The 25,488-nt window shown below is 57.5% G+C and overlaps 1 protein-coding gene across 2 annotated transcripts in view; it reads left to right on the forward strand.

Moving 5' to 3' along the window:
* Window positions 1–25,488, forward strand: part of B4GALNT4 (beta-1,4-N-acetyl-galactosaminyltransferase 4) — a 134,062-nt gene that overhangs the window by 80,771 nt on the left and 27,803 nt on the right. Inside the window, exons 3-8 of one of the 2 annotated variants that reach the window (XM_075065032.1) lie at window positions 6,665–6,778; window positions 14,020–14,115; window positions 14,528–14,618; window positions 15,800–15,900; window positions 17,148–17,215; window positions 21,979–22,057. In XM_075065032.1, coding sequence (XP_074921133.1) covers window positions 6,665–6,778; window positions 14,020–14,115; window positions 14,528–14,618; window positions 15,800–15,900; window positions 17,148–17,215; window positions 21,979–22,057 — 549 coding nt within the window. The remainder of the gene's footprint in view (window positions 1–6,664; window positions 6,779–14,019; window positions 14,116–14,527; window positions 14,619–15,799; window positions 15,901–17,147; window positions 17,216–21,978; window positions 22,058–25,488) is intronic. The other variant, XM_075065034.1, reaches the window with a different exon arrangement.

Raw genomic sequence — 25,488 nt, forward strand, 5'->3', positions numbered from 1 at the left:
TGCCGCGATGTAGCTCACTGAATGTGCACCGGGCAGAGGGTTTGGTGCCAGAGAGATTTCTGGTGGGCGATGTCCCTTCAGTGGTGCTCTCTCTCCTGGGGTTGTTTAATTTTTGCAAAGTGCCTTTGGAGATGCTGTAGATTTGCCTGTCGGAGATGGCGCATGGGGAATGGCCAGGCATGCAGGTGCCATCTGTATGCACCTGCCACCTCTGTCTCCAGCTGGGGAGGATGGGAGCACGACTGATTGACAAGGGGGTCCCATCTGCAGACATCCCAGTCAGAAGCTGAACTCCAGCCCAGGCACCAGGCACATGAATTGAACTCCCAGTCCCCTGCTCAGAGAGACCCAACTAATATCCCTCCACTGGCAGCAGATGGAAAACATCAAGGAGCAAATGGAAACAAAGAAACATGTGGGACATTTTGTCCATTTTCCTGCAAGCTCTAATTAGCGGCGCTCGCATCAGCCGCGAGAGAGTGAGAGAATTGCTCCCACAGGAGCAGGTTTGCTTCTGTGCACTAGAGGGCAGTGCTGCGCACCAACAGGGGCATAGTTAATAAGCTCTACTGGATGCTGCTTCGCTTGGCAGCACGGCTCTGTGGGTCCTGCTTGGGTGGATGTGCTTTGACGAGGTCCTACCGCTGGAGGCTCGGTGCTGGAAAAAGCTGTGGTGAAAGGGCGAGGCTGGGAGCTAGCGCTGCTGAACCCAGGAGCTCCCAGCTCTGCTGACATGAATACCTCTTGAAAGATCAGCTTGCAGTAAAAGCCGTGCATGGCCCAGGGCTTAAAGGGATGAGTGAGATGCTGCAGAGGGCCCCTCTTGGAAGAGAAGTGGGGTGTGTGAGGAACTGGGACTGTTCTTACTGCGGTCTGTGAATGCTGAGTTGGGGGTGTTGGCCTGGAAGGACGGTCTGCATTGGCGGATGGGAGACTGGCTGGAGGGAGGATGCCTGAGCATGTAACGTGAGAACCCAGGAAGAGGTTAGAGGCCAGGTGACCCCTCTGCCCGGGAGGCTGAACAAAGCCTGGCGGGGAAGGGATGCTGGAGAGTGAGAGGAGTTTCAGGAGCCGGCTGAGAAATGGAGGGAAGGACAGACAGGGCTCTGACCCCCCAAGGGGGCTATGGTGCTCCTGGGACCCCAAGATGGACCTAATTGGGGAGGATTCTGTTGTCTGTGCCTGAAAAACCTGTTTTGGACTGTGTTCCTGTCCTCTAAATAAACCTTCTGCTTTACTGACTGGCTGAGAGTCATGGTGAATCACAGGAAGCCGGGGGTGCAGGGCCCTGACTCCCCCACACTCCGTGACACGGTGACACTCCCATTTCAAGCTGTCTTGGTTAATAACAGACTTCGGGCACAGGGTCCTGCCCAGAGAGAGGCACAGGAATTACTGCACCGTCCAGGCCGATCAGCACAATTGAGTCAATCCCGAGTTGTGGCGTGAAGGCGAGCGCTGGCCTAATCCCTCTAAATTGGGAGACAGACACCTGCAATTGGATTAGCCTGATCCCTTTAAAAGGAAGAGGAGAACCAAACAGGAATCCCACCTCCACGTGGCCTGTTCCATTGCCCAGCGACTCACGCCGGGGGTGACTGGACAAGGCATGCCCTGTTTCAGCCAGTGGGCAAATGTCACCCGGCACCTCTCTTCTGCTCCAACTGCTGGTGCTCGGCTCTGCTCTACCAAGTTCTCTATGGCAGTGGAGGGTGGGCTGAGCTGCTGTTCTTCTCAGTACTGGGGACCAGTCCACTGGGGATAACAGAACTTTCCAGAAGCACTGTTATGTCACTCCCAGTACGGGGGCAGCGTGAGCCATATCAGGCGAGATCTCCAGTCCCAGCAAACTCCTCCGCCAGCTGTGTTCGTTGCAGAGCCAACAGCACCACAGGCAGGGCCCAGAGACCATACGTGCTAAGGAAAGAGGAGTCTCCCTGAGAGAGCCCACGGCTTGTGAAGCAGGAACAGGCGTTCAGACTTCCTGCCCCTTCTATCTGCAAGCAGCTCCTCATACCACATCAAGAGCCGGCAACGTCCTCCTGCCCTGAGCTCTGCTGGGCAGACTGTATCTCTCTTTGCTGAGCCCAGAGGAACATTCGCTGGCAATGTCAGCTGAGGGAAAGGGAGGCAGAAGGGTGGGCTCGTTGTTTAAGCACTGGACCGGGAGTCAAGAGATCAGGGTTCAATTTCTGGCTCTGCCACCTGCTTCCTGTGTGACCTTGGGCAAGTCACCTGACCTCTTTGGGCTCTAGTTGCCTCATATGTAGAATGAGGCTAATGAGAGCCCAGCCTCCAAGGGAGTGTAAGGAGGCCAAGAAATAAATACAAGCCTAGCCGTGATGCTGGGAATGGCTGGTGCGGGGAGCGGCCCCGGGGCCTGGGACAGCAATGACGTGCCAAGGTGAACATTGATTTTGATGGGATCACAGCCATGCAGTCAGCGAGGGGAAGTGGCAGATGGATGGATTACCGTTACCACTTACTGCCCACTATCAGTTAGCCAGAGCCTGATCGATAAGCCCCACCTCAGAGCCAGATACTCATCGAGCAAATCAGTGCTTACACGGACCGGAAAGGGAGAGCCGAGGTGGGAAAGCGGAATGCCCCCAAACTGGCTCCACATCGGGTTCATAAGGCCCGGCCCCCAGCTGGGGAGGGTTGGTGATGTGCACTGGGCTGGTGCAGCGCAAACTCTCCACTGCGGTAATGATGAATCAAACCCTCTCATTGCCACTGAGGCTGTTTGATGGGGGTAGCTGTGGCAGAGGGGGCTGAGCTCCCCATTGCAGGGCACTGGCTGCCCAATGGGTAATGCTGATCCATGCTGGCTGCCCTAGTGGAATAAAACAGATCGGTGTCTGTGCCCAGCTCCAGCAAGCACCTCCCGCTCCCAAGACCAGAGAAACTATCAGTAATGATCACATCCCCTTCTCCAGCTGCCTTAACCTTTGCACAGGGAATAGTTTCCCACTGCTTCTCCCGGCTGGACAAACCAGTTCCTTTTTAACCCTTCGCCCACAGCCAGCTGCTCTCACCAACCAGCAAAGACCCCCCAACTTTGTGATTGGCAAAGAGATGTTCCCATTTGGGATTCCCAGCCTCCGATTAGCCCAGGATGGTACAACAGAGCCCCGTCTATCTCTGGCTGGAATTGGTGCCAGAGTACACTGATCATAGAATCCTAGACGATTAGGGTTGGAAGAGACCTCAGGAGGTCATCTAGTCCAACCCCCTGCTCAAAGCAGGACCAACACCAACTAAATCATCCCAGCCAGGCTTTGTCAAGCCAGGCCTTAAAAACCTCTAAGGATGGAGGTTCCACCACCTCCCTAGGTAACCCATTCCAGTGCTTCAACCCCCTCCTAATGAAAAAGCTTTCCTAATATCCAACCTAGACCTCCCCCACTGCAACTTGAGACCATTGCTCCTTGTTCTTATCAGCTGTCACCTCTCAGTTTCCAATATACGAGCCCATTTTTTAGCTTTTTAAAGCATTTGCCTTGCCTGACGTGGAATTATTGAGTGGAATCCCTTCTAGTGATGAGAAAAAGGGGATTGGGGGCTCATACGTGCGCATGTTTGTTTAAAGTAAAACAAAAATCTAACCAGCCGTTGTTTTGAACAAGGCATCAGGGAAAACAGCTGAGGTTGGAAGCAGCTGAGTCTGGCCCTGGAGGTCACCCTCCCAGAGGAGCAGTGCCTTTATAGTGACATGATGCCAGCCTCGGCTAAGGTGCAGGCGTGGGGATGGTGTCTCAAGTAGCTGTTAGACCCTCCCTATTGAAACAGTGCGCTGCCCTGAGACTGAAGGTGTCGGTCCTAGAAGAACCAACTCCCGATTCTCCAGCTGTGTGGCCGTATCTGAGGGATTGTTGTCACCCCCAAGCTTGAGATTGATAGCTCTGTGCACAAAAATCCTCAGGCGGCTGGTGTATTTTTGTCCAGGCCTTCGGAGAGATGTTTTTGGAGTCCAGTAACAGCCCCAGGGTTTGAGCTCTTTGTCAGCCGAGCTGTTCAAGGACAAGTCCCTGAGTAGCAGCTTACGTGCTCCATCAATGACTACATCTGTGTCTCTGTGACCTGGGTGTACGTTACCTGTTACAGCCTCGAACTGTAGCGGCCCCTGGGAGTGTCCATTTCCGAAGGCCGCAGCACTCTGTTCCCTGCTGCCCTGGGGCCCTCATCACTTTCTTACCGTGCTGTGAAACTGACATGACGTGTCTGGAGACCGAGTAGGAGAAAAGGGAGACGTAGAGCAGATGGAAACGCTTTCTCCTCCCCCGGGCCTGATGCTGCGGGGCAGGACCCGTGACACTCGCCAAAGCCAACTAGACTTTGTACGCACGGCTCAACTAGGAACGTGGGAGCCCTGACTGCACCATACTTACGCTCTTGCACAGGTGTTACACTAGTGAACTACAGAACATGGGGAGTGACTAGGCTGGTGTCTCTGGGCTCTGCTTCTGGTGAATGCCACTCACAGCCTGCTCCACTTTCGCATTAATGGCTTGAGAGTAGCTCTCATAAACCAGTATTCTGCCCCCCACCTCTTTTCTGAGCTTGTCCCCCTCACACCCATTGAGTCCGTTCCTCTTATCCCACACCCTGCGTGAGTTTCCTGTTGCCTCCAGGACACAAGACCACCCCTTATTTCGCTGCCGGGAGACGCTGGGATCGGGTGGGGAGGGGCTCAGAGTAACTGCAGTTACTGCGGTTGACCTGGGCTTTTGTTCTTCCTCCGCACCCAGTGCCTGGGTCAAGCTCACCGGTGCTGCTGCTGGCAGATGGCTCGCCTCTGGAGAGGGGGGTGAAATCCAGAGCAGCAAAGAGTGTGAGCCCTCCTGAGGCCTATCAAATAGCAGCTATCCGCCAGCATCAATCAGGCTGCGCCTGTGGATATAGTGACACAAAGAGAGCACCTCTCGTCAGAGGGGCTCTCACCCAGTGCTGGATAGCAGGGGTCGGGATTGTGCTTTCTTCCTTGTACGGATGGGGAACCTGAGGCACTGAGCGGTTAAGTGAGTTTTCCGAGTTAGCGCAGTGGGTTACTGTGAATCGGGGCTGGGGTACCCCCTGTCATGAGACACTGCACTATTCTCGCCACTACTGCATACCACAAATGGAGCTCTTCTTTCCAGAGCCTGTAAAGAGCTGCCTGGGCCACAGGGCCCCCTCCCCTCCCTCCTGCACGCACGTTTCATTTGCATGTAGGTACAGCACTCGCTGTGCTCCCAGGCTCGTGGCTCCCCCCAGAGACCTCCTGTTCAAGCACCGTGGGTCCTCTGGGGCAGCCCCGAGCGTGTGCCATGCACTCCACCAGCCAGATCCCTTCCCCAGCTGCCATGGACTCAAACAGTGCTGCTCCAGGGCTGGCTGGGTGTCTGCAGCTCGAGGCTCCGTCCCTGCTCCCTTCCCCATGCTAGGCGCAGCTGGCTGGGAATTAATTCCACCAGACGGGGCGCTTGACAAGGAGTCGTTTATCATGGGCTGAGGCGCTTTGTTTCCTTCTTGAGTACCCCAGTCGCCGCGGTAATTTGTCTCCGTGTAATGAGGAGCGGATGGCACAAGCGGATTGGGGCAGGCTTGGTTCATCTCCTGCCTCCCTCTGCCTCGTCCCTGCACATGGCAGGAAAGCGGGCAGCAGAGGGCACCCCTATCTGCATTCATCTTCCCCATGCAGCCCTCTTTTCCAGCCACCTGCTTTGACCAGCTCCTGCTTTGAAATCCACCTCTGCCGGCACAGCCGTGGGGTGGCTGGTGGTACCGTACTTTGAATGAGCAGGCCTGGTCCCATTGGCCAGTCCCCTGTTCGGCTGAGCGCACAGTCCCCCATCCCTGGGCAGCCCCTCCCTCTCTATGGGTAGCTACCCTTGCTCCCGCAACTTCCCTGCCTCTAGGAACAAAGCCACACGCTGGGAAATGGCTCTGGCTAGTACAGAGCATGCACAACTCACTGCTCTGGCTTCCCTTCCTTTAATGGATACATTTAACCTCTTCTCTCCCCCTTCCTCCCCCACATAATGTGTTCAATCTGTCTGCTCCTCTCTCCCATGGCTGAGGACGAAGTGACGGAGATCACCATGGCTGTTATCGCTCTGTCCAGGGACATGCTTGTCTCGTGCTTGGGCTGTAAGCTCTGTGGGGCGGGGGCTGTCTCTGTTGGGGATACATTGCCCCTGGCTCAGTGGGGCCTCTCCGTGCTGCTGCAATACAAATGATCCCCAAGAATGGGCCTGTGCCATTGTTTGGGTTTTTAGGGGTGCTGGGGAGACACTGAGACAGGTGCCGGGGGTCATGTCTGGGTTAGACAGGAAAGTTCTCTGCTTTCCCGCACACTTCCTGCCAGGTGACAGAATGGCCCCCGGCCCCGTTGCCTGAGTGTTGGCAGCTCACAAGAGATGTTTAGATCCCCTGGCCATTCTGGCAAATGAGTCAGCCTTGCCAGCCTCCCAGCTGGGGTCGTTCCAATTAACCAGCCTGAAATTACCCCACGAGACGGGATTCGTCTTCATCGCCTGCCCTGAGCCACCAAGCAGCATCGCCTGGTGATTGCAAAGCCTGTTGGGGTGGTAGGCATCCATGTCACCTGTTTTCTCTCCTCCTCTTGCCCTGGCCCCTTCCCAGGATGCTGCTCTCTCACCTTTGTCCTCGGTTTCCCCAGCAGGGCAAAGGGCAGGGCTTTGATGGCTGGCTTTCCAGAGGCCCAGGAGCGGATGGAGCCGGGAGGCCCCCTCGGCTGAACCTGACCAGGCATGTTCTGCCATGGAACGAGCAGGTGAGCTGGGCACGTCTTTGGGGCAAGTCGGGGTATCCTCACTGACAGTGCGGGAGCCAATGCTGGGGCAGGGGGACGGGCGTTGGAGAACTTGCAGGATCATCAGACAGCTCTTCCCCTCTGACTGTGCTGGGTTGATGGAGGGGCGCTCACAGCTGGCAGTAGTGCTCCTTTTCCATGGGGTCAAGGCCTCCCTCCGTGCGAGCTCCCGGCCTGGCGACAGCATCAGCCACACAGCCGGGGGAGAGCAGAAGCCGTGGAGTTCTTCATTTATCATGGCTCAGTGTAGGAAACGCGGCCAGCAGACAGCTTGGCCCAGGCCCCCTTTGCACTGTCCTTCAGCAGAGCAGTAGTAAGAGTGGGACTCGGGTCAGAGCTCAGCAGCGGGGTCAGATCATCTGAAACCTGTGCCAGGCATCTCTCTGCCTAATGAGCTCATGCCGTATGCCAGCGGCGTCTTGGCTGCCTCTGCCACGGGGAGGGGAGGCGATCTCTGCAAGACCGGGGCTGTAGGTGGGAGGAGCTTGTTAGCACAGTGTTCGGGAGGTGGGGGTGCTGAGAGCTGCTCCCCGGGCAGAGGCTGTGTTTTGATTACACCGAGGACGGGAAGCTGCCTCCAAATGACTGCATCTCTCAGGTGAGCGAGTACCATCAGTGCAGGGAGCCCAGACTACTGTGCCGCGTGGTGGGCTCTGCTCCGGGACCAGATCCAATTATCTGTTAGACGCCCCAGGAGGTCAGTTCCCCGCCCTGCAATGGGTTTGGTGGATGTAACGAACAGGGGCGGCTCCAGGCACCAGCGCAGCAAGCACATGCCTAGGGCGGCAAGCTGGTGGGGGCGGCCTGCCAGTCGCTGTGAGGGTGGCAGTCAGGCAGCCTTTGGTGGCGTTTCTGCAGGAGGTCTGCCGGTTTTGCGGCTTTGGCAGCAATTCGGCGCAGATCACCCGCAGAAACACCGCCGAATCCACATGACCAGAGGACCACCCGCAGGCGTGCCACCAAAGGCCGCCTGACTGCCATGCTTGGGGCGGCAAAAAGCATAGAGCCATCCCTGGTAACACAACCCTGTCGCCTGGGGTGTGAGGCCTCTGCGGGGAGCTCCTAGAACTTGGAGAGAGTGACCGGGGCTGCAGATTAGCATGCTGTGACCTGGTGGGGTGCTGTGGGCTGGCATCTGCGCAGATGCCCCATTGAGAGGGGCATGGGTCTCACCTTGCTGGTCTCTGCTGCTCCCAGATATCGTGGGTCAGATCCTCATCCAGCCAGGCTACCCCGATCAAGGTCTGGCCCTGGATCGCAAGCGTGGCAGTAACCCCACAGATGTACGGGCCAAAGTGGACAAGGCTCTGGTTCCACCCAGTCCCAGGAGCTGTGAGGGGAAGCAAACCCTCTGGGATGGCAGCACTGCAGGAGAGGGCAGCCTTTTCCTGGGGTATGGGAGCATCCCCACGCCTGATGCTGCAGCCTAACGCCAGATTCCCCAAGCAAACCAAGTGGGCACCTCCCCTGCTGGTTCCCAGCTGGCAACAGCTCAGTTTTGGGGGTTATTGTTCATTGGCATGTGGCGAAAAGCCCCGTTCTGTGCTGCAGCTGCAGTTCAGTGGGTATCAAATGCCCAGCATGGTCGGCAGTACTATAGTGGGGTGCCTGTTGGGGCGTCAAGGTTGTTGGCAGAGCTAGTGCAATGAGGTGGTTGGCAGAGTGGCTCATGGCAGGGCATAGTTGATGAAGCTGTAGGGGCATAGCACATGGTGTGGTTTTAACAGATCTGAGGAGCATGGTTATTGGCAGGGTGTAGTTGGTGAAGCTGTAGGGGCATGGCATCTGGAGTGGGTTGTTACAGCTGGCAGGGGGCAGGGCAGTTGGCACAGCTGGTGGGAGAGCATGGCTGTTGGCAGAGCAGGCAGGATGTGGCTATTGGCAGGGTGTGTTGGTTGACATGGCTGATGAGAGAGCGTGGTTGGCATAGTTGGTGGCAGGGCATGGCAGTTGGCAGGGCATGGCAGGGTTGGTGGCAGGGTCTGGTGGTTGGCAGAGCAGGCAGGCTGTGGCAGGATTGGCACATCTGGTGGCAGGGCCTGGTGGTGTTGACACAGCTGTTGACCGGACATGGCAGGGTTGATATGGCTGGTGGCGGCATGTGGCGATTGCCAGAGCAGGCAGGGCATGGCAGGGTTGGCACAACTGGTGGCAGGGTGTGGTGGGCATGACTGGTTGAAGGCCATGGCGGTTGGCAGAGCAGGCAGGGTATGGCGGGTTTGGCACGACTCATGGCAGGGCGTGGCGGTTGGCAGGGCAGGCAGGGCATGGTGGGGTTGGCACGGTTGGTGGCAGGGCATGGCAGGGTTGGCATGGCTGGTGGCAGGGTGTGGTGGTTGGCATGACTAGTGGGAGGGCATGGCAGTTGTCTGAGCAGGCAGGGCATGGGGTGGTTGGCATGGCTGGTGGCAGGGTGTGGTGGTTGGCATGACTAGTGGGAGGGCATGGCAGTTGTCTGAGCAGGCAGGGCATGGGGTGGTTGGCATGGCTGGTGGCAGGGTATGGCGGTTGGCATGGCTCATGGCAAGGCATGGCAGATGGCAGGGCAGGCGTGGCTCTTGGCAGGGAAAAATTCCCTGCTGATGCTCTTCTGAGGCAGCTGAGCAAACAGGTGCGGGACTGGGTGGCGGCAGCAGGCCATGGCAGTGATCGACGTAGCAGATAGGCAGATAGTGGTGGAGCATCACAGAGTCACTCTTCCCCGGCTGGGGCGGGGACTGTGCAGCGAGCGAGTCCCCTGGCCGTGCCTGAGCAGGAGGAGAGGCATTAATAGCACCGCTTGTGTTAATGCAAGCCAGGACCTTGGAGTCCATCATCCCACTGCATTCCTGCCGCACAGACAGCCCGGAGATTCGGCTTCTCCAGTGATTGCAAGTGGGGGCAGCTCCAGGAGACGGGGACCCAGCACTCAATTCTTAGTTGCTTTGACCCCGACTGCAGCCCCGACATGAAAGCGAGCAGCGGGGAGGAGAGCTGCGAGCCCTTGCAGGGAGGGGCACTGCACAGCCGACCGGACCGGAGAGGCGAGAGGGATCCCTTGGCTATGCCAACACTCATGGTTAGCTGGCACCCTTTGATCTCCAGGGCACAGCTCAGGGGTCCCTGTCTCCCCTCCCCCAATTACCAATCTCATTGTGCTGCCAGGTGCTGAGACCTCCCCAGGCGCCCAGGGCTGGGGCTGTGCATTGCCAGGGCAGTGTGTACCCGTGCGGAGTGACTGGAGACTGCTAGGGCTGCTCCCCAGAGACACTGCTCCCTTCCCCTCCCCTGTGCCCTTGTCACCCACAGGCCCCTTTCCTCCCGTCCGTCTCCGAGTCCGTCTCTGGACTCCCCGCACTTCGTCACTGCCTTCCTGCCTCTCCAGCTGCCCTTGGCTCCACTCCTCTCCTTCCTCCCCAGCTGCAGGGCCTGGCCGGTGGAGCTGCAGTCACCGCGGGCAGCTGGCACATGGGGGCTGGGGCACTAGCTGGGAGGGTGCCCCACAGCAGCACATTAGGGATAAAAGGTGCTAGGGGCTTGGCCGACCATCTCAGTAAACCCACAACAGACACTGGGATCCCTCTTCTGCCTCAGAGCCACCCCGGTGACATGAGCCTCCGGCCATCAGAAGTGTCCATTGGTCACAGCTCTGGGCTCTGCCCACCACAGGCCTTTCCAGGCCATGGCATGGGGGAGATGGGCAGGGTGGTCTCTTGGTGAGTGGGCAGCACCCGCCCCGAATTTCTCCTCTGCTTCCTGCCAGCATCCACCCTGGGGAATGACTGGGTTCTCCTCAGAGCCTTTGGAAAGGGAATAATGGCACCCAGCTTCCCAGCCACTTCCCTGTGTGTCCTCCCCTCTCTGAGCATGGCTACCACACATGGATCCTGGCCTTTCAAACCCCTGCCTGGGATCCCCCCTCACGTGCCTGATTTCAGCCAGGCACACGCTAGCAATGGCCGCTGACGGGAGGCCCACCAGGAGCTGAGAACTCTGCTTTGCTCACTTCTCTGCTCTGCTTGGCCTGGACCCAGGGCCAGTGCAAGGATGTTTCGCACCCTAGGTGAAACTTCCACCTTGTGCCCTCCCTCCCCCGCGGCCCCGCCCTGAGGCACCTCCCCGCCCTGCGGCAGTTCCCCCCCTGTCCTGAGGTACCCCCCCCCCGCCCCCCCCCCCCCCCCCCCCCCCCCCCCCCCCCCCCCCCCCCCCCCCGCAGCAGCCCCCCCATTCCCCCCCGGGGCATCCCCCCCCCCCCGCGGCAGCTCCCCCCGCTCCGCCCTAAGGCACCCACCTCACCCCAGCTAACCCCTGCACCACGCATGAGCACGAGCACCCCGAGCACGCCGTCGCTGCTTCACTTCTCCCACCTCCCAGGCTTGCGGCGCCTAAGCTGATTGACCCCTCAAGCCTGGGAGGCAGGAGAAATGAAGCAGCCACTGCGTGCTCGGGGACGAGGCGGGGTAGGAGTGAGCTGGGGCGGGCAGTTCCCCTGAGTGCCGCCCGTCCTCCCCCTTACTTGCTGCAGGTGGCCCTGCCCCAGCTCTCTCTGTGTAAGTGCCGGTGGTGACCAGGGCGGCCGAAGATCCAGCCACCGTGGTCGCTGCCAAAGAAAATGGTGCCCCCCCAAATCCTAGCGGCCTAGGCGACCGCCTAGGTTGCCTAAATGATTGCACCGGCCTTGCCTGGACCTGGGGATGTAAACGGGAACACACCAGTGTCTGCTTTACAGGTGCCTAATCTGTAGGTGATGAGTCTGTTACAGCCCTGGGTAGGGAGCTGCAGCTCAGACTCATGCTTTTAGCTCTGGGGGACCCCAATTGAGTCCTTGAAGTGTTGGCCAAGACGGCGGCCATCCCATGTTCACGGGAGGGGGGCTGCCAAAAGTACAAAGCCAGAGGGGAAAGAAATGGGGATTAATGGTGGAACAATCCCTGGGTCCCTAGCCGTGAGGCCCAGCTGGCTCATGAAAGCTGTAGGAGGGGGGCGGCTGGTCAGGCTTCGGGGAAGGCTCTGATCTCTGGAATTTGAGCTGTGTCTAGGGCATTTAGGATATGGTGCTAGGCCCATTGCTGGCAGCTGGCTTTTTCATCAGCCAGGGATTGGCTGTATCTGCAGGGGGCGGGCTTCTAAGATTTGCTGTAGACTGGGGCGTGATGGGTTTGGTCACAGAGACCCCCTTGGGACCGTCACCTGATGAGCTGAGATTACCTCTGAACCTGTTTTCCCTGCCAGCTTGGGACTCCATAACCCTGCCTTGTTGAGCCAGACACGCAAGCCTGCTGCAACACAGACTCAGGGGCTGAACCACGCCCCCAAAGCTGCAGGCTTTAACTGAAAACCACTCAGCAGGTCACTTATCTCCAGCACCTAGACACCCATGTCCCAATGGGATCCAAACTCCAAATAAATCCATTTTACTCTGTATAAAGCTTATACGGGATAAACTTGCAAATTGTCCACCCTCTATAACACTGATAGAGAGATTCGTACAGCTCTTTGTAGGATGTAAGTGGTTCCAAGTAATAACAGACAGAACAAAGTAAGTTACCAAGCAAAATAAAACAAAACATGCAAATCTAAGCCTAATACACTAAAAAACTGAGTACAGGTAAATCTCACCCTCAGATGTCCCAATAAGCTGCTTTCACAGACTAGACGCCTTCCTAGTCTGGGCCCAATCCTTCCCCTGGTACAGTCTTTGTTATTCCAGCAGGCCTCCTAGGTGAAAAGCAGGGGTTTTCTCATGACTGGGACCCACTTTGTCCTGCTCCACCCCCTTTTTATAGCTTTGTCACAAGCCAGGAATCTTTTGTCTCTCTCTGGGTTCCCACCCATCCTTCTAAATGGAAAAGCACCAGGTTTAAGATGGATTCCAGTATCATGTGACAGGTTCACATGTCCTGTGAGACCTCCTCCATTCTTCCAGGGCTGGCCTGCATGTACACAGTGGAGGCTTGCAGGTAAACAGAACCATCTACAGTCAATTGTCCTAGTCAATGGGAGCCATCAAGATTCTAAATCACCATTAATGGGTCAAACTTTGCATAATTACAATAGGACCTCAGAGTTATACTTCATATTCCTAGTTTCAGATACAAGAATGATACATTCATACAAATAGGATGACCACACTCAATAGATTATAAACCTTGTAATGATACTTTACAAGAGACCTTTTGCATGAAGCATATTCCAGTTACATCATATTCACACTTGTAAATATATTTTTATAAAGCACATGGAGAGCAATGTCACATGGGGTTTTGCCCCAGTTTAAGCCACCAGTACATTTGTGCCCTGCTGTGACTGCATAGCACCCTGGGGAGAGCTCAGTACTGGCTGAAGACAGCGCCAGGGCTGGGGAGTTGGCATGGCTTGAACTGAAACAGATCCTCCTTTGAGCTGGCAGTAACGTGGGCTGACTGAGGAACCTGGGGCTGCTCTGACCCCTGGTGCAGACTGGCTGGCTGGGCAGGAAATGTGTGTTTAAAAACATGCAACCCCCAAGAAAAACAGCAACCTGCGCCCATGTTTCCCCTGGAATGCCACCTGGAGCAGGGGGAGCATGTGCTACTAGGCTCCACACTGCTTTCCCTTCCACAGCCCCCTGAGCTGCTCCCCTCCTGGCGTGCTGACCCCAGCCTTGCTGTGGTGTCGTGCGGCTCTCTGAGCCCCCTGGTGTAGTGGGGTCTGATCCAGCACTTGTGGGAATCTCCCCACGGCCTCCCGTGAGATTTGGGCATGGTCTTTGGTCAGTGACGGAGAGTTGCATGTAAGCCCGTGGGAGGTGGGGGCCCAGCCCAGGAAGTGCTGTCATGCCCCTGGGGGCGGGGGGTGCCCGGCTCGGGAAGCACTTTCACGCCCCCGTGGGGGGTGGGGGCCTGGCCCGGGAAACGCTCTGACGCTCTCCTGGGGGTTGGGGGCCAAGCCTGGGAAGCACTCTCATCTCCTCCCAACCCCCGTGTGGGTAGGGGCCCGGCCCGGAAAGTGCTCTCATGCCCCTGTGGGGGTGGGGTCCCAGCCAAGGAAGCGCGCTCACGCCCCCGTGGGGGGAGCAGCCCTGGAAGCACTCTCACACCCCCGTGAGTGGGGGGCCGTCCCAGGAAGCGCTCTCACACCCCAGTGGGAGGTAGGGGCCTGAGTGGGAAGCGCTCTCCCACCCCTGTGGGGGGGCCGCCCCAGGAAGTGCTCTCACACCCCCGTGGGGGCTGTTCATTCTGCAGTACAAGGGGAAGGTGAACCTGCACGTCTTCGAGGACTGGTGTGGAGGGGCCGTGAGGCACCTGAGGAAGAACCTGCACTTCCCGCTCTTTCCCCACGTGAGTACAAGTCCCTCCCTGGGCCGTGGCTGCGGCATCCCTCTGCTCGGCTTGGGGGTCACTGGCTTATCTGCTCTGCCAGAGCGTTTGGCTTCCTGAGGGCCTGACCAAAGCCCGTTGCACTTGGGAGGAGCCTGTGAGTCAGGGATCCCCTACGGACTGATCCTGGACAGATAACTCCTGTGGGATCCATGGGACCTCTCTTTGGGGGGAATTTCCCTCCATGAGGGGTGTTAAAGGTGTGGGACTGAAGTGGGCCTGAGGCCCCTGCCCCGGCAGTGGAATTTTACCCTCTCTAGGGACCCGGTGGAGCAGGGTGGGGCTGTGGGGCGGGGGTGTGGGTGCTAGTGTGACATGGCCCAGAGTGAGGCCAGGGTGTGATGTGTCCCTGCACTCTCTCTGGCGTGTGCAGACCCGCACCACGGTGAAGAAGCTGGCTGTGTCTCCCAAGTGGAAGAATTACGGGCTGCGGATCTTTGGGTACATCCACCCCTTCAAGGATGGTGAGCATCTCCCCTGCCCCTCACCTGTAAGGGCTGGACAGGAGCATTGCACAGAACCACTGCCTCTTACCTTTCGCCCTTGCCCATCTCGGACAGGGGTGTTCAGAGACTCCTAGGTTCGAAGACCAGAAGAGAGCCTGAGATTATTAATGCGGCTTCAGGGAGCTCCATAAAGCTACGCCCCCTTCTCACCCGCAGGCACAAGGCAGGAGCAGCTGTGTAGCTGCAGGGATCCCATACCACTACCCCCGCCCCCCCAACCAGCCCAGAAGGCTCTGAGGTACAGAGAGCAACCTCTGATCCCTCCCCGGACAGCAGCATAGCTCCAGAGTGCTCTGGCAGAGACCCCTAATGTAGCGAGTTACACGGGTGTTGTGACCCAGCCACCATCATCACCCCACCTCCCCGTTGTCCCGGAGTGCGGGGAACATCCGTCACCCCTGCTTGCCTGCCGCTCTTCGACACTGTAACCTGTGGGTCTTGGGGATTCTCGTCAGGGGCAGCTGCTTCTACTTTGCTCCATTGTTGCTCTGGTCGCCCCATCTCAAAAAAGATATATTGGAAAAAACACAGAGAAGGGCAACAAAAGAGATTAGGGGTCTGGAACAGCTTCCGTGTGAGGAGAGATTAAAAAGACTCGGACTGTTCAGCTTGGGAAAAAGACGACTGAGGGAGGGATATGCTAGTGGTCTATAAAATCATGACTGGTGTAGAGAAAGTGAATAAAGAGGTGTCATGTACCCCTTCCCATAACACAAGAATGAGGTGCCATCCAATGAAATTAATAGCCTTAAAACAAACATAAGGAAGCAGTTCTTCACACAACACACAGTTTACCTGGGCAACTCATTGCCAGGAGATTTTGTGAAGGTCAAAAGTATAACTGTGTTCAAAAAAAAAAAAAAAAAGGTTCCTGGAGGAGAGGTCAATCAATGACTCTTAGCCAAGATAGTTAGAGACGCTACCCCACACTTGGATGTACCTAAGCCTCCGACTGCCAGAAGCTGGGCCTGGACAGCAAGGGATGGATCACTCAATAATTGCCCTGTTCTGTTCATTCCCTTCAAAGCATCTGGCGCTGTCAGAAGACAGGATACTGGGCTGGATGGACCATTGGTCTGACCCAGTATGGTCGTTCTTGTGGTCTTCTATTAACAACTATGTTCTTCCTTGCTTCACAGGGGATTTCCAATTTTCCGTAGCGTCGGACGACAACTCGGAGTTCTGGCTCAGCTCTGATGAGATCCCAGCCAATGCCCGGCTGGTGGCATTTGTGGGCAAGGTACAGAGCCCCTCTCAACTACTCCTCTATCCCCTGTCAGCACTCCGCCTATGTAGTGAATGCTCCTGGGCTCGTCCGTCTGGGCAGCAATTCTCTTCATTATCTCCCTGCAAGCAATGCCATCTGTTGGGAGAGGAGGAGCCTGAGCTGGAATGCTAAAGTACAAATGGAGCTGGGATAATTGCCAGTGGGATCCATAGAAAACATGAGCAAATCCAGCTGTGACCATCACATCTGGAGGTCACGTTGTCACAACCGGAGCATGGGATACCAAACGCCATCATGCGTAGGTGTTCAGGTGCTGCGTCACGGCTGCAGCACTGCAGTAGGACCGGAGCAGCACTCTCACACCAAATGCTTGTGCTCTTCACCTTAGAAATGTCCCACAGGCTCTGGGACTGAAATGTCTCTGCCTTGCTCTGATCCTGGAGGGTGAGTCTGTTCTTGGGCAGCAAGCCCGGCGAGAGAGTCTGGCCAGCTGTTCAGGCGAATAAGGAAACTCTGGGAACGGGGCTTTTCTTCCCCTTCCTGAAAACATTTGGGGGGTCCATTCAGCCCAGTATCCTGTCTTCTGACAGTGCCAGATGCTTCAAAGGGAATGAACAGAACAGGGCAATTATTGAGTGATCCATCCCTTCCATGGAAGGTGCAAGAACCCCACAGTAGGCAGATGTGGGACCATCTCCCTCCCCACCCACCAGCCAGAGCTGTTGTCCTAATTTCTCCCAGTGGGTGATTAGTGAACGGCCTGAACCCCTTGTGCATATGCATAGCCAATGCTCAGCCATGCTCCTCTGCAAGGCAGGGGAGTTCTGCTGTCCCTTTAAGCAGGACAGCTCTGGTGCTGCCTGCTGGGGTGTTGGGGGGCCTGGAATGATCTCTGCTGGCTCTCGAGGGAGTGAAAGCTGCCTGTGCCTGCGTGGAGCCCCTGTCCATGACGCTTGTTCCGCATGAAGCCATACAAGGTAGAGTTAGCGGGTAACATCCTATCTGATGCCTAGTCAGTGAGCCCCAGGCGCAGCACTGAACATGAAGGGGCCTTGATCCCTGGCCGGGTTCCCAGGCCCTGCCCGAACACAGCTAGATGGTGGTGATAATAAAGCAGCTGGGGAATGGGCCCGTGGAACACCAGGTCCCCTGGGTGCTGCCTTTGGGGCTAGAGGTCCCTCAGCCCCCCTGGACCCGCCTTGGCACTCTCCCGCCAGCTGGTTAGAGCGAGCTCTCATGCACTCTCTCTCCCCCGCCAGCTGGGTTCCGAGTGGACGGCTCCAGGGGAATTCACCAAGTTCAGCTCTCAAGTCTCCAAACCTCTCCGGTAGGTGGGACCCTCCCTGCTCCCGCTCAGTCCTTTCCTTGCCTAGCTTCAGCACTAGCAGGGCCCCGGGGGAGGATGGGGGAACAGGGCAGCATACGGCCAGCAAACCTTACCTCCAGCCCCACTCCTTTGTTTTCCTCATCACCTCTGCCCCTTTGCTCCCTTCCTTCCCCCTCCCAGCTGGCCCTGCTTTCCTGCCCCTTGTGTCTGTCTCCCCCACACCCGCCCACCAACCCCCGTCATGCTATGTCAGCGAGGGGTTCCTCTCCTGCCACCCGCGCACGCTGCTTGTCGACATGGCTTTAGCTGGAGCTGACAGCTCTATTCTGGCTTGTCTCTGCCTGCTCCATCAGCTCACTGTTAGGCAGCGCGTTAGCGCCTGGGCCGAGGGGAGGGTCCTTTCCTCCAGCTCCATATCACAGCCACCCTCGCTCTGTTCTGCACTAGAGCTCCCGGAGCTCCCAGCTTTCATGGGTCAGCCCTAACCCCTCTCTAGCAGCATCACGGGGCACCGGTGCTGCACAATGAGATCTCAGGGACTTGGGGAGCTGTGCTAGATAGGAGGGTCCATCCTGGGTTAGGGACCTGTCCCTGCCCCAGCACTACCCCTAACCCTTGCCCCTGTGCTGGCTCTCTAGGGGAGGTGGGGAAAACGGGCACAGATAGCAGCTCTGAGCGCACGGAGTTTTCATGCAGGGCTCGCAACTCTGAGCTTGCTCTGCCAATAGCACTAATGGCCAGTGCAGGATGCTCGGAGGGAGCACACGGCGTGCTTAGAGCATCCTCCTCTGGCAAGGAGGCAGGAGGAGAGAGCCCAGCAAAAGCAAGAGGGAATCCGTCCAGATGCAGGGCAGAGCCACCCAAACCAGGCCTGGCCACAGACCATGCAGGGAGCTGGCCAGCACTCCTCCTCTGCTGGGGCGGTGGGGTGGCCCAAGCAGCCTCCCTCATTAGCTGTAGGTGGAGCCAGTAGGGAAGGCTGCCAGGATCCAATGTAGCAACATGTGCTAGGGAACGGGTAGCCTAGATTGTGGAGGTGCTAGGGCCCCTACAGGCCCCCCTGAGTTCAGTGGGGCCAGTGGCCTCTCTCAGTTTCAGCGTGTGGGGTGCACTGTGGGGATAAATGGGCTTCACAGTCTGGTACCCCTGTGTTAGGGGCAACAGATCCAACCACATCCCTCGCTCTGAATGTCCCCTTCCCTGGCATGACAAACCTTTCTGCTGACGTTTTGGTAGCAGCCGGCTGTGAGTTCCTTCCAGCCCTTCTGTTTCTCATGGCCCCTGGGTGCGCCATAACAGTACTGCATCTGCACTCCCTCCCGCGGGGAATCTGCCAGCATGGTGGGGATGCTAACAAAGCGAGCCTCTCCGTGCCCGGGAGCTATTATCTCTGCAAATGGGAGACCTGAGCCACAGGGAAGGGAAGTCAAGCCAGGAATAGAACCGAGGAGTCCCGGCTCCCAGTCTGTTCTCTAACCACAAGACCGTCCTTCCTAGCCTGGAAATACTTGATTTGTAGCATCCGGTGTTTGGCTCGTCTCCTCTTTTTCAATTTCACCTGTCTCGCTCTCCCTGCTGTTAACTCTGCTCTCTGACAGTACTGACAGCAGGGAGCGAGACTGAGGTGCACCCAAGCCCTTCTAGCCCACCGTCCTGTGACCAGCACTAGATGCTGCAGAAGAAGGTGCAGGAAGCCCTGCAGTAGGCAGATTTGGGCTAATCTTCCCCCTATGAATGTCTCATCCTAATCCCTAATCGCTTGAGGTTGGCGTAAGGCCTGAAGCACGACGTTTCACCTCCTTTTCAGAGCCTTCTCTTAGTATTAGAGCTCTGGATATCCTGTGATCCATGTAAAGGCCCGATCTCTGTCTTGCTAAGTGTTTGGCCTCAACGACACCCTGTGGCAGTGAGTTCCACAGTCCAAAGACACATTGTCAGTCTCATTTTTCCTGAGGGAGGGGAGAAAGGGAAGATCTCCTCTGATTTAACTGCGTGGTGCCAGCCCCGCCCCTTTGTCGTAGTTCACAGAGCATGGTCTGTGGCCACAGAAGCTGTAATAAACTTAAGGGCTTAGGAGTGTGTTACCCCCTTTCCCCCAGACCGGTGATCTGCCAGGTTGCTTTACACCAGATCTTATTGCCCTCACTCCTGTGGGGGGCCCTTCCCAATGCAGTGCTGGGTTCCAGCCTGGGCTTTCCCAGTGACTGTGCAGTGGGAGAGGCTTATGTGCACCCTGCCGCTCACCCTCCAATCCGCCCTGGCGCTATCCCAGAGTCCCTTGCTCCATCCCTTCACTTGGAAGGCTTTGGGTGTCACGCAATGCAGCTGGCGTTGCAGATGATTAGCCAGGGGCAATATGATCCTCTTAATCTAATTAGGATGGCAGTGAAAGAAGGGGGGAGGGGAGTGTTGGTGGCAGGGGCATTCAGGCGCACAGGGCACACACGATTACACCCAGCTGATGGGAGCCAAGCCAGCCTGGAGCCATGAGAGCGAGATCTCCCGGAGCACTCGGGGAAAACGGAGCAGCATGTTGCACTCAAACAAAGCAGGGGGAGGTCAGATATTTCTGGGCTACTTTAGCTGGCAATGCATGATAATGTGTTGTTCTCACAAGGACCACAACAGGCCCACTGCTGACTCTTCCTGGGTGGCACAGTCACCTAGGCAGCAGTTTTAGATAATGCTGGCTTCTGCTAGCTACCCCTACACAGTGCACCTCAGCCCCCTTGCTAGCCTCGCTCTGGTCCCCATGCAGCGCTGCCAGTGGACTCCATCTCCTAGTGCAGCGTCCTCTGCTACTCCAGTCCAGGAACCCCCCTTAGCAGAGGTTGCTAGCTCAGCAGCCTCTCTGTCTGAAATGTCTGGGCCCCAGTGCGTGCTTGGCATCATCCAGAGGAACTGTGTATCCCTGGAAGTGAGAGAACTGGCCCACAGCCTCCACACCTGCATGTGTTTTGCCCTGTCCTGCAATCCCAGTCTGCCACCACAGTCTCTCCCAGGCAGCGTGCAGGGCCTCTGCCCTGGCATAAGCAGCTGCAGGAAATTGCTCCTGTATCGTCCTAGTAAGAAGGCACAGGTCCCTTAGTTCCTCTGAGGGCCCTTCCGGGGGTCATGGCCCTGCCCAGTGCCCTCTAATCCCCCTCCCCAGCCTGGCATCAGAGCTGTTGAAGCTCAGGCCCTCAGAGGTGTTACACAATAGGGTCACTGAACACCCGTCGGAGGCAGCTGCCGCGGGGCTGTCCGTCTGTTTCCCTCTCAGTTGGAGCCTGCTGAGGATGGGGGCAGGTCTCCGGTGGTCTCTTCCCACCCTTGCATTTGAACACTAGTAGCCGGGGTCAGTGCTCCCAGTGTCATCACCCATGGCTGCTGCCTGAACGCTGAGAGGTCGAGGCCAGCAGCCCCCTCTCCTGTCCGTGGGGCATCTCTGGGCCCCGGGGCAGTGGGTGGGCTAGGAGATGCCAGCTTGGCTTCCCTCCCAGCACTTTCCAAAGCACCAAGGCAGGGTATTTGCAATGCAAGCCAGGCCCTGGTCCTGACTCATGCCATCCGGGCAGACAGTGCTCCCCTCACTGGGCACTGGGTGGGACTCCCACGGCAGTGTGTCATGCAGCCCCCCAGGAAGGGGAGAGGGAGCGTTCAGCTCACTGCTGGGGACTGACAGGCAGCACTGAGAGAGCAGCAGGCTCGGCGCAGGATCTGCTGTCTTCTGAGCGGAGCTGTCAGCAGCACTCTCTCTTCCCCCATCCCCCTCCTGTGTCCTCGTACCCTCCCTTCCCGCATCACCCACAACTCGCAACCCCCCTCTACTTCCCCCAGAATGGTTGTTTGCAGAATACCTGAAGCTTGACAGCATCACTTCATGTATTCATTCATCATATCCCAGAGAGGAAACACCATGTCAATCTCCCCTCCCCGCGCCAGGAGCAGCTGGGAGGCTGAAACCCAGGCACAGGCCCTGGGCATATGAGAGAGGCAGCAGAATCAGTCATTGTAACTCGTAGCAGCAGTTGGATCCCCGCCATGCAGGCTTCGGCTAGTGAGGGTATCCCTGCTGGGATGAGCTGGGGGTACCATGTGTCAGGGAAGCCTTCTCCACACTACCCTGTGGTAAGCCAGGAGGTGTCAAGGTGAGCAGAAAGGCAATAGCAGACGGGTTTTGTGAGCACCTATCAGAGCGAGCTTCCCACTCCATGCCCAGTGGCAGCGGGAGGAACCTAGGCATCTCGCACAGCCATGGAGATCTGGCAGCTGCTCCGCATGGCCCAGCCCCAGGCAGAGAGTGAGCTGGGAAGATCCATTTGTGACCCTCAGCCAAAAGCTTGCTTGGGAGGGACAGTGTGTGTCTGGGACAGGGGGCTGTGCGGGGGCCATCCTGGGAGGTGGGGAGGAGAGCTGGGAAGCAGGCATAGCTCCTTTACGCTCTCTGTGAAATCCCACCAGGACCTGTCAGGCTAGCCCTGTCAGCATGTCCCGTGCAGGAGAGGTCTCCTGTGCCTGAGTGATGGGAGAGCTGCTCCCACGCCAGTGCAGCGGGCTCTTGCAGTGGGGGTAAGGGAACTGTTCCACACACTGATCTTCCAGCCAGCCATAAAACCCCTCGACACAAGGCTGCCACCGCCTCCAAGTGCCTGTGCTCTCCAGCTCCTGGAGCCGGCCTTCTGGGGACGGAGGGCTGTGGGCTCCCCCACCCCCGGAGGGAGGGCTAAAAGACCCTTGTCAGGGTCACTGGTTCCTAACCAGCCTCTCTCCCTCTCGTGCAGCCTCATGTCCTCCAGACGCTATTACTTTGAGCTCCTCCACAAGCAGGATGACCGCGGGTCGGACCACGTGGAAGTAGGCGTGAGTAACCTCTGGTTGGTCCCTGCCAGGCTTGCTCTGTGGTGCTGGCTTAGCCAGGCCCCGGCTCTCATGGCCGTGGGGCTCAGCTGCTTACCTTCAGAGAAACACTCTGAGAGTCAAGAGCGCATCCCCGGGTGGCCTCCATCCCCTAGCTGGGCTCTGCTACTTTCCTTGCCAAAGCCTCAACTTGGATCTGTTCCAAGGGTGAAGATTTGCCAGAGGAGAATGGGAAACCTGCAGTTGAATCCCCCATTCCTCACCACACACCCCCAACTTCAGCCCAGAGAAAAGCTGTGGGAGGCCTGAGTCCCAGCTCCCGCTATCTCTTCCTTGCAGCCCTGGAGTACATCTCCCACCTGCTTACTTGTGTCTGTACCCTGTAGATTCCCCCAGGCAGATTCCTGACCTCTCCCTTCATCTACCCTCCTGGGTGCCGTGTGGCTCCCGTCTCTCCCTGGAGCTTTCCCTAGAGATAATCCTCACCTGTTGTTTGCTGTCCCCGTCTTTGCGCACTTAGTGTGTTCTGGGCAGGCCATCCTCCTTGGACATGGTGCATGGCTGGCATCTCTTTGTGGCATTGCACTGCACTGCCCAAGCCTTTTCCTGCAATGAGACACATCAGGGCCAAATCTTCCAGAGGCAGCTCCTGATTCAGGGGGCTCAGCATGAGAGGCCCAGAGCCTGGTTCTCAGCAGCACTGATCACCCATGTCCCCAGCTGATGCCAATGGGATCGGCAGCTGCTCGACACTGCTGACGATCAGGTTCTCTGCACCTCGAGCTGGCCCAAAGTCTCTGCAGGCTCGGGGTGGAGCAGGGAGAGGACTGCTGGAACCCAGTGTGCCCTTGGGAGGCCCCTTGTCCCTGCCCCAATCTCTCCTCCAAATTCCCTACTCCCACCTCATCCAGTTCAAACCCCAATGACTGCAGAGGGGCTTTGCTGGAGCACATGGGAGGCTGGCCTGGCCCTGCCCAAGGGGGCATCACTGAGTCCACAGAGCCCATCCTCTCCTTTGAATAAAGAAGCCACCTAGCCAGCCTTGCTGCCTCGAGAGGATGCCACTGTGAGCTGTGTGTGCTGCCCTCACAGGCACTGCCTGCTGCCCAGCGTCAGTCAGAGGGGGGCGTCTCAGGCCTTCGGCAGGGATGTGGGTAAAGCTGCCTCTTGCCAGCTCCTCCCCATAAGGTGAAAGGGCCCAAGGGCTGGCTAGTGCAGACGCTCTATTTGACTGTGGTGTCGTCCCTGTGGGAAAGGGTGGGACTCCTCCACTGAGACCATTGGCACTCGGCTGGCTGAAGCACTGATGGAATTGCTGGAGGGGGATGATCCTGCCTTGGCTGGAAGGGATGGGAGGGCACGGGGCACTCTAATAGGTCTCGTCCATCTCTAGCCTCCTAGAGCCAGACCTCAGTGGGTGTAATTCAGCAACCCCAGTGGCGTGACACCAGCTGAGTCTCTGGCCCTGTGATTCTAGCCTCCCTGGGTGCGTTGAAGAGCCAGCCCCAAAGGGATGTCTGCTCCCACTGCCCACGCTATGAGCACGCAGAGCACGGGTCAGCAGAGTGCGTGTTCCCAGCCCGGCACTGGGCGGTTTCTTCCCTTCGCTTGCTGGGCGTCCGATGGCCGGTCAGCGCTAACGGCCTTGCTCTGGCCGCGATGCTTCTCTCATAACAAACACTAATTGAGCATCTCCAGGAGAGGAGTCCTGGCTCCAGGACTCAGCAATGAATCTGCCAGCCACCCCTGTCCAGACCACCTCTTTCCTCTCCTGGAGAGCCTCCATCATCCCTAGAGCAGGCATTCTCTGCCAGCTGGACACCTCCCTGGGGCCGATGGAGGAGGGACAAATCCACTTTTTATACTGACTTTGTGGGGCCGCGCGCTCTCCTGAGGCCCTCGGAGCTGTTGGGGAAGGAAGGCCGGGCATTAGCTAGGTAGTGACATCCGCTGGGCTGGGAGCAAGCCAGGCAGGCACTTCCCTAACTGTGAGGGCTGCTCTGTGCTCAGCCTGTGCCTCTCGGGTTCCCAGGCTCCGGTGCGCACACACCTGCAGGCCTTGGTGCATCCATCCCTGGGTGCTGCTCTGGGCTTACCCATGAGCCTCTGCAGGGGGTACTGCCCCCCATTCCGTGGGGTGTTCTCCAGGTCATCGTGGGCTTGGGATGCTTGTGGGAGATGGGGCTGTGCAGGTGCTCGAGCTGTGCTAGTGCTCGAGCTGTGCCAGGGGCTAGGGGCCGCACCTGTGAGTGGGAGACTGTGGGAAGTGGCTGATACAGTTGAGATCTTGGTCTGCTGTGAGTTGCCCAGAAAGATGGGGACGGACAGACACCCAGCCAGACAGCATCCCCTCCCACCCATCCCACCAGGGGAAGTCAGTGCTGAGCGAAGCAGCGCTGTCTGCAGAACTGCCAAGCAGTGTCTGTGCCTTCGAGTGACCCGCAGAACATTACCTGCGGTGGAGTCTCCCAAACACATCAGGGATTCCTCCTGCCGCCCTCAGCACCTGGCATTTGTGAGGGGAGACATGGCCCAATGGCAGAACTGACAGCTACTGACAGTCTCCCCTAGCACCTGTCATCTGGACATTTGGGCCCATCCATTTGCCATGGAGCATGGCCTTTGCTCAGCTCCCACAGGACTGCTCTGCAGGAGCAGGAGAGGACAGCAGGCTGCCTAGTGGAGGAGGAGCATTAAAGGCAACCTGCCAAGGGATTTTTAAAATGGGGCGGGTGCCCTTTTGCGTGTCTCTGTGGCATGTGAAGATGGCTAGAAGGGGCACTTTTCCCTGCTTCTTGTCCACCTGAGGAATGTCCAGAGTGTCATATCGGATTTCCTGTCTTTGCTGGATGACCTCTTGAGCAACTCAGAGTGTGTGCATTGGGAGCACGGGCGCCTTAATTGGCGCGGTTGGATGTTGGGTCTTTAGCAAAGGTTTCCTTTCTCCACAGTGTTTATTAGCCCTGGAGTTAAATGTGTGCAGACAAAACACCACAAAGTTCTAGACAGTCTGATAATCCCCCCTCCCTTCCCCATTCTAGCAGCTCAACTTTGGCACCATCTCCCTAGTTCTCCTGTTGCCTTCAGCACGGGCAAGACTTTGAATTTCAAAGGGGAAAAAACAAGCAGGGGGATGTGGGAAAACTTTTTTTTGCGGGGGGGGGGGGCGGAGGGAATCCCTTTGAAGGAATCGTAAAGTAGGGAGGAACCCCTTGGCAGTTCCCCATTGTACCGCTGTGAATTTAGGGGCTGGTCCATACCCAAACTTGCACCCATTTAGCTACATGTGTGATCATTTAAAGTGGCTTCAGTTAAACCAATGCCCAGGCTGCCTGGCTGCAAACTGATGCAAAACTTAGCTTAAGATGATTAGAAAGAGATTTAAAATCAATTGAAAGGAGCTACACACAGACAGCAATAGAAGCATCGACCCA

This window comes from Chelonoidis abingdonii, chromosome 4 (genome assembly GCF_003597395.2).
Source record: "Chelonoidis abingdonii isolate Lonesome George chromosome 4, CheloAbing_2.0, whole genome shotgun sequence".
NCBI lineage: Eukaryota > Metazoa > Chordata > Testudines > Testudinidae > Chelonoidis > Chelonoidis abingdonii.